The following is a 13,802-nucleotide window of genomic DNA, read 5'->3' as shown; positions in this document are numbered from 1 at the left end:
AGAAACAAACCAAAATATAAATTCAAGTATTCAAGTATATCTACAAGTTTTAGACAATCAGGCTTTTGTTAGAAAAGTTTTTGTTACCTTTCCCCTCTTACCTGGTATCAGAGAATTCCAAACTAATGACATTGAGGACTTTTTCCCTCTTTCCACTGTAATAATATTTCACAAAATCACCGAGTTTCATCTTGCAGTCAGCCTGACGGGCCACATCAATCACATCAATCTCTTTGTCAGAACCTAAAATAAAGAAATGAGTACCAAGCAATCTCAGGGACAAAAAGTTCTTGTCACCTCACCAGCACCTAGTCTTATACTCAGGAATTCTGTCTTCAGATACTTATGTGTTCAGAGCAAAGAATAGGAATCTATCACACTCTCTTCTCAAGATCTGGGTGGAGGCCTGTTAGGGACTCTCATATAGTCTATCGGCCATGGATATGCTTCTTTATTTCTTCTCTTCCACTCTCCCCACAAATTTAAGCTCCAGTAATAAATAGTATGTAATAACATGTGTCAGAGAAAATATGATACCTAAAATTTGCCAGGTTAAAAAAATGGGAGGGGGACCAATTTAATTTTGTTTGGTCTGTTAATAGAAGAGAATAAAGCAAATACTGTCATTAACTATGAGCGCTCACACGCACGCGCGCGCACACACAAATTAAGATGGAAAAGAGACTAGAATTCTGTCTCTCTGCCTTGCCAAAGAATGACTCTGGGCAAGGCACTTCACATCATATTCTCAAGATGGCTAGAAAGCAAATATAAAAAGGTGGATTAGAGAAGCGTCTTGAGTCCTTTTATTTCTGTTATGTTTGAGGCAGGCTCTCTCTATGCAGCCTTGGCTATCCTGGAAGTCACTATGGATTGAACTCAAATTCACAGATATCTGACTGCCTCTGCCTTCCAGGTGCTGGGCTTAAAGGTAGTATATGCCACCACATCAAGTATGACTCAAGTCTTGATGGGAACAGGTAATGTCATAGTTAAAAGGGTCTATGGTGTCTTACCAACATAGTGTTCCACATCCCTCACAGTGAATGATGGAGAGGGCAGCGTCATCCCCAATCCATCCTTCTTCAAGACGAGGATAGGCACACTGAAACTATTCTCTTCCAGGAATTCCACCGTTAGCTGACTTCCTGTGGGCTTCAGAATCACTTCATCTGAGCTGTGTGGGTCACAGGAAAGAAACCTTGACTTTGAGATTTTGTTCACTAAAGGCATTAACGGCCTCTCACGTAAAGGGCATAGTCTTCCTGAGGGAGTCTTATATGGGGTGACAATTAATGGCATACACCTCATATGCCAGGAAAGAAATGACCTCTCCAAAGCAGGAGACAAGGTCATTGACAGAGGTGGGAATATATGGTGAACAGACTGCTCTTTTCTGAATAACAAAGGAAACTAGCCAATAGCTTACCTAAGAAAAGATATAATTAACAATTTTGACTCATTTGTTCTAACTCAGAATAGCAACATCCAATTTAAAATGTTAGTGAAGAGAACAAAGACTGAGTTTTTACAAAACAGTATATAAACACTTTCTCAATACATGCACTTATAAAATGGAAATTCTTTTTTAAATTTTTCATAAAATAAATATATTTTGATGATATTCTTTCCCTTCCCTCAACTCCTAAACATGATAGAAAAAAAGATAGTAGATACATGGAGGTATAGATTAGTATCAGAGCACTTACTTAGCTTGCATTGAGTCTATGATTTCAATCTCCAGAACCAAAAAGAAAATGAAAGAAAAAATAGACTATGAAGAAAAGGAAAATGAGTCGTATCGAAACAAACATATTAAGCTCAGTATCTGTTTCATTCTCTATGTAGTTCTAGATGGCACAAAAATTAAACTGCAAAAAGTAAAGCCATAAAGGTACTAGGGAAAAACATCTAAGAGATAAGACCCAGTTGCTACTAAACTGTTAGTAAATAAATTGATCTGCATTAAAAACTAAAACTCTCTGCGAAAAAAGCTGTTATAAATTAGTTTTCTTCAGTGGAATCCCACTGAGTATATTAACCACACTTAAGGGTAGGTTCCATGCCCAGCAGTAGATGGCCATCACCAAATAAATTCAAAGGTATTTTTGTAGATTTTTTTGTTTCATATTGCTTTGTTAGGGCTTTTTTTTTCTTTTTTCAGTCTTGTCTTTTGTTGATTTAATGTTTTGTGGTGTTTTTTATGTGTATGTCGGGGGGCACAGAGAGATTTTCTTGTGGGATTGTTTGTTTTAGTATGGTATTTTTTTTTCTAAAGAGAGAAATAAAAAGTGCAGAGTTAGGTGAGTGAGGAAAATCTGGGAGGAGTTGGGAGAGGGGAAAAGCATGATCACAATATGTTACATGAAAAAAATTCTCAATAAAAATATGAGAAATGCTTTAGAAAAAAGGAAAACTGTCAATAAAGAAGACTCATAAATAACCGGGCAAGGGTGGTACACACCTTTAACCCCTACACTCAGGAGGCATAGGAAGGCAGATCTCTGAGTTTGAGGCCAGCCTAGTCTACACAGTGAGTTCCAGAACTTCCTGGGCAACAGAGAAACCTTGTCTTGAAAAACCAAAACCAAACAAAGGAGTCATAAGTATACAAAAATCAACCTCTTTCATAATTAAGGTAGCAAAAGTTAAAAAGATTTCACTAAATTTTGATTAGAACAAAAGGTTTAACATTAAAAAAAATATTGGCCAGGATATAGTAAAATCAGGAGCCTTGACAAAATGTCTGTATATAAAACTGTACAACCTTTATGCAAACAACTAGGAATATTTATAGATTCTTTTTTTTTTTTTTTTTTTTTTGATTTTTCGAGACAGGGTTTCTCCGTAGCTTTTGGTTCCTGTCCTGGAACTAGCTCTTCTAGACCAGGCTGGCCTCAAACTCACAGAGATCCACCTGCCTCTGCCTCCCGAGTGCTGGGATTAAAGGCGTGCGCCACCACCGCCCAGCTATTTATAGATTCTTCAGGCATATTCTTTTGACCTAACAATTTCACTTTCACAGTTAAATCTACAACTGTACTTGTCACATAAGCAAGAAACTTAAGTACAAAGATATTCACTGAGGCTTCGCATATAGCCCGGTAGTAGGGTACTTGCCTAGCATGCATAAGGCCTAGGTTCAATATTTACCACTGAAAACTAAAGATATTGACTACAGAAGCTTTCTCAGTAATGGTATAATACTGAAATCAATTTAAATAGCCATCAATAAAAGACTGGTTAAATAAAATATATATCCATTCAATGAAATACTAAATGACCATGAATGAGAATAAAGAATATCTGTGTAAGACTTGTGGATTATATATTTGTGATTTCATGTCCAAGACATATAATTTAGGCTTAAAAACAAAAGTAATGTACAAAACATAGTGTTTCCATTGTTTCAAAAAATAAAAAAGGACACACAAACACATATATGTGGATACAAAGAGTATTTTTGAAAGAATGTAAAAGAAATTAGCTGACATAGGTAGAAGAACGGATCTGAGGGGTCTGAGGTAGACTGACAGCCTTTAAATTTTTTTAAACCAATAAATTAGAAAAATAATCTAAATAACACTTGAAGAACAGGAAACCTGAAAACAGTTCAATGAATTTAAAAACCACACAGTATTTATTTATTCAACTCATTGTTTTTGTTCAAAAAGTACTTAATTTGTTTTTAATAAACCCAGGTTAATTGAAAAAAAAAGAAAACATTTTTGGCTGTTAATAAACCCAGGTTAATTGAAAAAAAAAAAAACGAAAACATTTTTGGCTGAAAAAGAAATACAAGACAAAAGAATGTTTTAAAGTTTTCTCTCCTCTACAATGAGAGAATTAAATTTGCTGATCATTAAAAATTCTTCCAGACATTAAATGGAAGACTGTTATGACTATGGAAGAGGAAAGGGGGAGGGAATAAGAAAGGGTCATTGAATAGGTGACTATGATCAAAGTACATTTTGTAACATATGGAAATGTCATAACAAAGCACATTACTTCATAAAATTAATATACACAGGGGAAAACAAAAAGAATTCTTCCAATTCTAGCATTCCTCAAATGCTTATAAATTGACTAAGACAAATGTTGCTTCCCAACTACTGCAGATTTTTGTAAATAGACCATCATGTACTCTAAACATCAAGTGAAACTCTAGCCACTGTTACTTAGAAACTGACCAAAACAGAAGTTTCCACCCATAGGAGATTTTGCAGGGCCCAGAAGATAATCCAGACATGAGAGAAGCACTGTCAGTTGAGAAGCTGAAGGGAAATATGTTCAGCTTTCCATAGCCCTGATGCTTAATATTCCTTTGGACAAACAGTCCTCACCTGTCGAAAGTCCTACCCCGGAGTTCTCGAATAAACATAGAGCTCCCAGTCTTCACTGGTTTTCCCTTGTGAGTATCATGCCCTTTGGAAGACACACGGCGTTTCTTCACTAAACCAGAAAAAGACAAGAGGTCATGAGTTAGAATGGCCAGGAGCTAAGATTCCATGAACAAAGGCCTCCATACTCAATAGGTTATTTTCTAATCTAAAACCCCAGGAGGCATCTAGAATTAGAGACTCTCTTATACTCAGAAAAGTTCCTGGGGAAGAGAGTGTGCTTCCTCTAGGCAGTTGCTAAATAGAGAGGGAGATAAAGCTATGTACTTCTGTCCTCTCAGTGCAATAGCTGCAGGCATGTCGGACTTGCGTAAGCAGTAATGTCTGAGACACTCAGGCAAAGGCAATTTGCACAAAGGCAAATGCTCTTCAAAACTACCTTTGATTTGTTTCTCCCCTTGATCACTTCCTGATGAAAACTCTTAACATCTACTTACTAATGGAGGGTCCATGTAAGACCTCACAGTTGGGGCAATGGTATAGGTCGATATCAGCAGCTTTCTCCTCCTCAACACCAACACAACTGGAAAAGAAAAAAAAAATAGCCAAGGTTTGTAAGATTTTTTTTTCTTCTTTTAAAAGTTCTAGAACAGTGAGTGCTGCATAGCACATGTGGCTATTTATATTAATTAAAATTAAGTAAAATTGGGGGCTGGAGAGGTCGCTCAGCAGTAAAGAGTTGCTCTTCCAAAACACCGAAAAGACTGGTTTTTGATTCCTAGCACCCAGAAGTCCACAATCCTCTCTAACTCCAGTTCCAGGGGATATGATTTCCTCTTCTTGCCTCCACTAGCACAAGGCACATGGTGCACATACATATATGTGGGTAAAACACTCATACATATAAAAGTAAATTAAAAAAAATTAAGTAAGCCGGGCGGTGGTGGTGCATGCCTTTAATCCCAGCACTCGGGAGGCAGAGGCAGGTGGATCTCTGTGAGTTCAAGACCAGCCTGGTCTACAGAGCTAGTCCCAGGACAGGCTCCAAAGCCACAGAGAAACCCTGTCTCGAAAAACCAAAAAAAAAAAAAATTAAGTAAAATTTAAAAGTAGTACTTTTATCACCCTAGCTATATTTCAGCAGCCACATGGAGTTAGCAGCTACTATATCACGCAGACTACAAAACATTTTCATTAGTGCAAAATTCTACTGGTCTAAAACAATGATGACAAAATGTCATTAAAACTTCATTAGAGTTGGGCAGTGGTAATATATGCTTTTAATCCCAGCACTCAGGAGACACAGGAAGGCAGATCTCCACGTTCGAGGCCAGACTGATCTACAAAGCAAGTTCTAAGACAGCCAAAGCTGTTATACAGAGAAACCTTGTTTTAAATAACAAACAAACAAAAACTTCATTAGGGTTCAGAATGATCAAAGCTGAAAGAAACTAGAGCATTCATATGTGAATGAACAGAAATATAGAAACCAAATAAGTAATTCTAAATGTTTCAAACAGCCACATTAAAAAATAAAAGAGCCGGGCGATGGTGGCGCACGCCTTTAATCCCAGCACTCGGGAGGCAGAGGCAGGTGGATCTCTGTGAGTTCGAGACCAGCCTGGTCTACAAGAGCTAGTTCCAGGACAGGCTCCAAAACCACAGAGAAACCCTGTCTCGAAAAAACCAAAAATAAATAAATAAATAAATAAATAAAAGAGCCTGATGTTCTACTCCAAACTTCTAATTTCCACATTCTGGCATTCTGGAGTCAGAGGCAGGATTATCATGTGTTTCTGGCTACCCTCAAATATTAGACCAGCCTGGGCTATATAGGGAAAACTTGTCTCAAAATAATAAAAACAGGTCTTATTTTAATGACATTTTATCTTGCTTTATGCATCCAAAATACTATTTCTTTCTTTCTTTTCTTCTTTTTGTTGTTTTTGTTTTCCAAGACAGGGTTCCTCTGCAACTGCCCTGGCTGTCCTGGAATTCAAAAAGATCCATCTGCCTGTGCCTCCCTAGTACTTAGATTAAAGGTGTAAGCAACCACATCTGGCTCCAAAACACTATTTCAACATAGAACCCAAACTTATAAATTTGCTGAGATAATTTATTAAATAAAATTACTAGAAATATTTTATGGCCAACAACTATGAATGAAAAATTTTAGGTAATCTTTTACAGCTTCATTTGAATTTTCTACTTGCTACAATGACCACATGTTATTTCATATTTTAAAGTTTAAGAGAGATTTAATTTTGTATGCTTGTACATAAGGCAGTAGTTTCACATACTAAACACTTCCCTTACAAAGGAAGGTGACAAGAACCCTTCAAATCATTTCTGGCTATGGTTAAATGCTTAAATTTTTTTATTAACCACATACAGCGAGGTGCATAAAAACATGGTAGAGCTCAAATTATTTCAGCCAAGATCATAACAAATTTCCTGAAATCAAGTCCCTTTCATCTTTCTAACTCTATAAACCTGTAGGAAGTCAAGAAATCAGGAAACCATCAACTCTGTAGAGGTTAGAGGAGTGGTGCAGGAGAACTGTCTATATTCTATCAATCATGTTTTAAATATACACTGATTGGCCAGGCAGGAAGTATAGGTGGGTCAACCAGACAGGAAGTAGAGGCAGGATGATGAGAACAGGAGAAATGCTAGGAAGAAGGAAGCCTAATTCCCTCCATTCCTGCCCAGACCACCAAAGAAGCAGGATGTGACCTAACCCACTGAAAAAGGTACCAAGCCATGTGGCTAAAATAGATAATAATAATGGGTTAATGTAAGTTACAAGAGCTAATAAGTAGCCTGAGCTAATGGGCCAATCAGTTTATAATCTTATGGAGATCTCTGTGTGATTTTCTTTGGGGTCTGCTGGCTGTGGGAAACTGGGCAGAAACCCCATGAGTAGCCCCTTATGTTACAAAGCAGATAATGTACATAAAAGTCATAGCACAATGAACAAAGAGACAGGCACAGAGTAAATGATACTACTTTTTGCCAAATCCAGATATTACCCCTCACTACCCTAAAGCTTTTTGTTGTTTTCCCCCTTCAAGAAACACTTGCCAGGATTGGTGATACATGCATTCATTCTGTGGTTGTTTGAATAATAACCCCCACAGGCTCATATATTTGGATACTTGTTCCCCCAGACTGCGGAACTACTTAGGAAGGATGAGGTGTAGCCTTGTTGGAGGAGGTGTGTCACTGGAGGCAGACTTTGAGGTTTTAACAGACTCCAACCATCCCCAGTGTGCTCTCTAATTCCAGCTTAAGGTTTAAAGTGTGAGCTCTCAGCTATTTCTGCTGCCTCCTTCTCTCTGCCATCATAAATGTGGATTCTCTAGAACTATAAGCCCCAATTCAATGCTTTCTTTCATAAGTTGCTTTGGTCATGGTGCTTTATCACAGTAATAAAAAAGTAACTAATATACCAGTAATATCAGAACTTCAGAGGCCGGGCGATGGTGGCGCACGCCTTTAATCCCAGCACTCGGGAGGCAGAGGCAAGCGGATCTCTGTGAGTTCGAGACCAGCCTGGTCTACAGAGCTAGTTCCAGGACAGGCTCCAAAGCCACAGAGAAACCCTGTCTCGAAAAAGAAAAAAAGAAAAAAAAAAAGAACTTCAGAGATGGGAGCAGGGGAATCAGGAGGCCAACTTTGATTAAACTCATTTAAAACCAAGATACATCTAAGAGAGACATACATGGAACTAATCTACATGGGAAGTAGGAAAAGACAAGATCTCCTGAGTAAATTGGGAGCATAAGGACCACAGGAGAGGGTAGAAGGGGAGGGGAGAGGAAGAGAGGGGAGGGGAGAAAAATTTATAGCTCAATTTAAAACAATAAAATAAAACCAAAATACAAAAAAAACCTTTACTTTCCAAGTTTAACCAAATATGGTTTTTCTTCAAGGAAACTATATTTTCTTCATACTAGTACCACTCAAAGTGTAATCTATAGTCCAATACTGATCTGTGAACTGTTGATTACAGATCTATGTTAAGTACAGAAAGTGAAAATAGGTATAACTTCTCAGCAATCTGACAGGATGCTGTAATAGTCATTGAATCTAATAATGAAAAATTGGAGTTTATTATATTGCTTTTTGTTCAGATTATTTTTCTAGTCATTCTTTTTATTCTACAAAATCCATTTGTTATAGAGTGAAAATAAAGGAAACTATTTGCTGGTTCTTCATCATAGAGTCTAAGGAGCACTGTGTTAAGAGTTCTATCAGATGGAAGCCTTGTATTCTTCCAGGCGTTGACAACTCAGGGAAGTTCAGTAGATGACTTTTTTAACTCTCCTGTGAGAATTTGAGATTATCTCTACTTTGTGCTTTAGTTTCTTTTCCTGTTACCATGACAGAATGTCATGAACAAAAACAACTTAAGGACAGCTCATAGTTCACAATTCAAAGGTGCATGTCGGTAGGAAAGTCAAGGCAGCAAGTACTTGAAACATCTGATCACATTGAGTCCAGGTCAGGAAGAAGAAAGCAATGAGTATCTACCGCTGCTCAGTTCCTTTTCTGTTTACATCACCCAGAAAAGTGCCACTCACAGTGTGCGGGTCTTCCCACCTCAATTAAAATATAATCAAGAGGGGCTGGAGAGATGGCTCAGTGGTTAAGAGCACTGCCTGCTCTTCCAAAGGTCCTGAGTTCAATTCCCAGCAACCACATGGTGGCTCACAACCATCTGTAATGAGGTCTGGTGTCCTCTTCTGGCCTGCAGACATACACACAGACAGAATATTGTATACATAATAAATAAATAAATATTTAAAAAAAAATATATAATCAAGAGCGCACGCCTTTAATCCCAGCACTCGGGAGGCAGAGGCAGGCGGATCTCTGTGAGTTCGAGACCAGCCTGGTCTACAGAGCTAGTTCCAGGACAGGCTCCAAAGCCACAGAGAAACCCTGTCTCGAAAAACCAAAAAAAAAAAAAAAAAAAAAAAAAAAAAAAGAATATAATCAAGATAATTTCCCACAGGCATGCTAAGGTCCAACTCCCAGTGATTCTAGTTTTCATCAAGTTAACAACTAACGTTAACCATCAGGCCTTGTGTGAGATAATGACTGTTCTTTAAGTTTCATACCAGGCAGTCATACCACTTCCTGCTCTTCTTTACTTCCAGTTACCTTCTCCCCAACACATCCCTTCACTCAAAGAACCTGCACACAGATTTTTCTCCACCCCAAATCTTTTCAATATTCAACCTAGTATCAATAATTAGCATGGGGACCCAACTTCCTGGGTTCATTCTTCTTTGATCTTATCATCTTCAGGTAGTTACCCCCACTCTCATTTCAGCTACTCGCATGACCATCCCCCAGATTTTGTCCAGCAGTTGTTTCACTTCGGGAATATGAAATACATGCACCACTTCTTTGACCATAAGTATATCAATGCAAGTCTCACTACACCTGTTCTTTGTTCACAAAAGAAACCCTAGCTGCTCCTACTTTTCACCCACTCTTTATTTAATTTGTTCTGTTGTTGTTGTTTGAAATGAGGTCTCACTGTGTAGTCCTAGATGGCCTGAAACTCAGATATCTGTTTCTGCCTCCTGGCACCAGGATTAAAGGCCTGTGCGACAACACTACACTCAGTGCATTCCCTTTAACTTTATGCTTTGCTTTCAGACAAGGTCTTGATGTGTAGTTTAGGGTGACCTTGAACTCATAATCCTTATGCCTTAGCTCCTGAATAATGGGATTATAAGCAAGCACTGGGATTACAGGCCTATGGCACCAAACCCCTGCCAAATCCACCTATTCTTGACTTCAACCTATTTACTATCTAGCTTAAATTCCAGCATTCTTCACTTACCCTACTATGCTGCATCATATTTACAAATCTATCCCTAGCTCAATCCCACTATCTAACACTAGACTACTGGGTGTGCTGGATTAAAAAAAAAATTGTCCAATTTTGGAGGCAAAAAAAATCACTGTCTAAAATATATAAATTATGCTGCTTGATAATCCTCCTACAATTTCCTTAGCTCTTTCCATCCCACAATCCACAGTAAACTTCTAATCTTGATCCCACTATCTTTCCCTTATCTCCATGTAAATGACTTACTTCCTTCTTGGAAAAAACAAGTGAAATAAACAAGAACTAATTTGACTTCCTAGTACCAACTCCACTTTCTTTACTCATCCTTTCCTCCTATTACAATGGAAGTACTATCTTTCCTTCCTCCTAAAGTCAGGATTTGAGTCTAGGTAATATATCTTTTTACTTCCTCAATTAATTGTCCCTTCTTTCTAAAGTGTCTTCAATCTCTTACCCTGTTTCTTTCTCTCCTTTCTTTACAATACCATTTAAACAAGCGCACTGACCTTAATAAACAACAAAAACCCCCTCATTCCACTTTTCTTTCATCCCCTCTTGTCTGCTCTCCCTCTGACAGTTCAAAGTCAAACATTCTTTCTACACTCACATAGCTCAAAATGACTTTTTTAAAAAAATGGGTAACAGTTAAACATGGTACACAACTTAAAAACAAAAACAAAAAAACAAAACATGGTATAAAATTCAAAAGCTCAGCTCTGGGCTGGAGAGATGGCTCAGAGGTTGGGAGCACTGCCTGCTCTTCCAAAGGTCCTGAGTTCAATTCCCAGCAACCACATGGTGGCTCACAACCATCTGTATGGGGTCTGGTGCCCTCTTCTGGCCTGCAGGCATACACACAGACAGAATATTGTATACATAATAAATAAATAAATATTTAAAAAAAAAAAAAAAAAAAAAAAAAAAAAAAAAAAAGCTCAACTCTATATCCTAATTCTTTTTGTTTGTTTGTTTGAGATAGGGTTTCTCTGTGTAAAAGCCCTAGCTGTCCTGGAACTGGCTCTTGTAGACCAGGCTGGCCTCGAACTCACAGAGATCTGCCTGCTTCTGCCTCCCAAGTGCTGGGATTAAAGTCATGCACCACCACCACCCAGTTCTATATCCTAATTCATTATCAGTTATGTTCTTCTGTCATTCTTATTGTTGCTGCCCTAATACAGGTTGTTATGATCTCTAACTAGAATTATTGGCCTGTTCACCCAACTAGATTCCAAGCCTCTACTCTGTGTCCACACAAATGAATCTACATACTAAAACAGTAATTAAAAAAACAATTGTGGGGTTGAGAGATGGCTCAGCAATTAAGAGTGCTTACTGCTTTTGCAGAGGATCCAGAACTCCAGTTCCAAGAGATCCAACACCCTCTTCTGAGCTCCTTGGGCTGCTGCACACATATTGTGTACATACATACACCCAGGCATACAAAAACATATAAAATCAATTAATTAAATAAAAAAACAAATGTGATCTTATAATCTCATCCCTAAAACCTTTCAAAAACTCCCTATTTTTCTTTTTTAACTTTTTAAAAATTTAATGTATATGTGTATGTGTTGGAAGCTATCCCTGGAAGCCAGAAGAGGGCATTGGAACCTCTGAAACTGAAGTTACAAGTAGTTGTGAACTGCCCAACATGGATGCTGGGATTTGAACTCAGATCCTCTGGAACAGCTCTTAGCTGCTGAGCCATATCTCTAGACCCTCCCTATTTTTCTTTTTTTTTTTCTTTTTTGCTTTTTCGAGACAGGGTTTCTCTGTGGCTTTGGAGCCTGTCCTGGAACTAGCTCTGTAGACCAGGCTGGTCTCGAACTCACAGAGATCCACCTGCCTCTGCCTCCTGAGTGCTGGGATTAAAGGTGTGCGCCACCATTGCCCGGCCCTATTTTTCTTGAATTAATTGACCAGGCTTACAATAGTGGCACACACTTTTAATCCCAGCACTTCGGAAGGCAGAGGCAGGTGGAACTCTACGCGAGGCCAGCCTGATCTACAGAGTCTAAAAAGGCCTTGATTCTCTGGTCTCACTTTTTATCCCTTACACAGAGTGCCAGTTATATAAATGAAAATGTTTACTGCAAAAGAAAGGCGTTTCTTCTTCATAAAAATAAAAAAGCTTTTCTGTTTCTCAGGCTACCATAGTGTGGTGGTAATCTGAATCCATGTTCTTGGGCATCTGAATACTGTGTCCACAGCTGATTACACTGTTTGGGTAGGCTTAGGAAGTGTGGTCTAGCTAGAGAAAGACTGTCACTGGGGGTGGGCTCTGAGGTTTCAAAAGCCATGTGCTTCCTTGCTGCTTTTCCTGCTGCCATGTGTGGTGATTTCTTCCATGCCTCCCTATCATGATGGTGATGGACTCTTATCACTCCAGAACCATAAACCCAAATAAACCATTCCTTCATTCCTTCTATAAATTGCTTCAGTTATGGTGTTTTCTCACAGAAATAAAAAAGTAACTAATAACCGCAGAGAAACCCTGTCTCAAAAAACAAACAAAAAAAAAGTAACTAATACACAAGAATTTCAGTTGTTACTATTGTTTGTTTTGTGGCTGGGGACTGAACCTAGGGCCAAGTGCTCTGCCACTTAGTTAAAACTCTAGCTCAATTTCGACTTTTGAAATAAGAGTTTCAAGCCCAGCATAGTGGTGCATGTCTTTAATCCTAGTACTTAGGAAACTAAGACAGTTGGATTTCTGTTGAGCTCAAGTCAGGCTGGTCTACATAGTGAGTTCCAGGGCAGTCAAACTGGAACCAAGTGGGACTCAAAGATCAGAGGTGCCAGAATAGTTGCAAGTTTTACTCAAGATTCTATCTGGTTTCCTATCTCAGGCCTGTATTCAGACCACAAAAGGTGATGGGAGGTGGATCAGAGGAGTTCAAGGTCACCCTCAGCACAGAGCCAAGTTTGAGGAAAGAGCTCTGTAAGAGCCTTTCTCAAAAAAACAAAACAAGGGCTGGCAAGATGATTCAGCCAGTAAAAAGCATCTGCCTCAAAGCCAGAAGACCTGAGTTCAGTCCCTAGAATTTATGTAGCGGTAGAGGAGAATCAACTCTAAATTTTGTATGCATGCCTTCTTGCCCCACTACAACATACAACATGTGAGCAACACACACACTCTTTAAAAACAAAGTCCTATTTCATATAAGTGTAGGCTGAAAGGAAAGGATAACAGCTGGGTGTAGTTCAATGACAGAATGCCTGGAATTGACTCGGTTTGAGCACAGCAAAAAGAAAATGGGGTAAAAAATATACAAAATCACCCTTAATCAAAAGAAAGTAGGCATGGGTGGATATATATATATGTATGTATGTATGTATGTATGTATGTATGTATGTATATGTATGTTTTTCGAGACAGGGTTTCTCTGTGTAGCTCTGTAGACCAGGCCTGCTTCTGCCTCTCGAGTATTGAGTTAAAGGTGTGCACCACCACCACCCAGTAGGATGGGTATATTAGTATCAGATAAATACCTATGAAAAGAGACCAGCAAGATTGTTCAGAGAGTAAAAGTGCTTGCCATGTAAGCCTGATAACCTGAGTTAGATCTCCAGATTCAATGTAGAAAGCAGGT

At 38.5% G+C, this 13,802-nt stretch overlaps 1 protein-coding gene across 5 annotated transcripts in view; it reads right to left on the bottom strand.

Annotated features, from left to right (window-relative positions):
* The window catches only part of LOC121445328 (histone lysine demethylase PHF8), a 96,939-nt gene that overhangs the window by 74,106 nt on the left and 9,031 nt on the right, over window positions 1-13,802 (bottom strand). For all 5 annotated transcript variants that reach the window (XM_041647404.1, XM_041647401.1, XM_041647405.1 and 2 more), the window contains exons 3-6: window positions 4,838-4,923; window positions 4,344-4,452; window positions 1,017-1,177; window positions 102-243 (exon numbers count right to left, since the gene is read on the bottom strand). In XM_041647404.1, the coding sequence (XP_041503338.1) occupies window positions 102-243; window positions 1,017-1,177; window positions 4,344-4,452; window positions 4,838-4,923 (498 nt within the window). The remainder of the gene's footprint in view (window positions 1-101; window positions 244-1,016; window positions 1,178-4,343; window positions 4,453-4,837; window positions 4,924-13,802) is intronic.

The sequence above is a fragment of the Microtus oregoni genome, unplaced genomic scaffold (assembly GCF_018167655.1).
Source record: "Microtus oregoni isolate MIOR12 unplaced genomic scaffold, Mior012 000175F_ref0000477, whole genome shotgun sequence".
Classification (NCBI taxonomy): domain Eukaryota; kingdom Metazoa; phylum Chordata; class Mammalia; order Rodentia; family Cricetidae; genus Microtus; species Microtus oregoni.
This window is presented reverse-complemented; position numbering and strand designations above follow the sequence as displayed.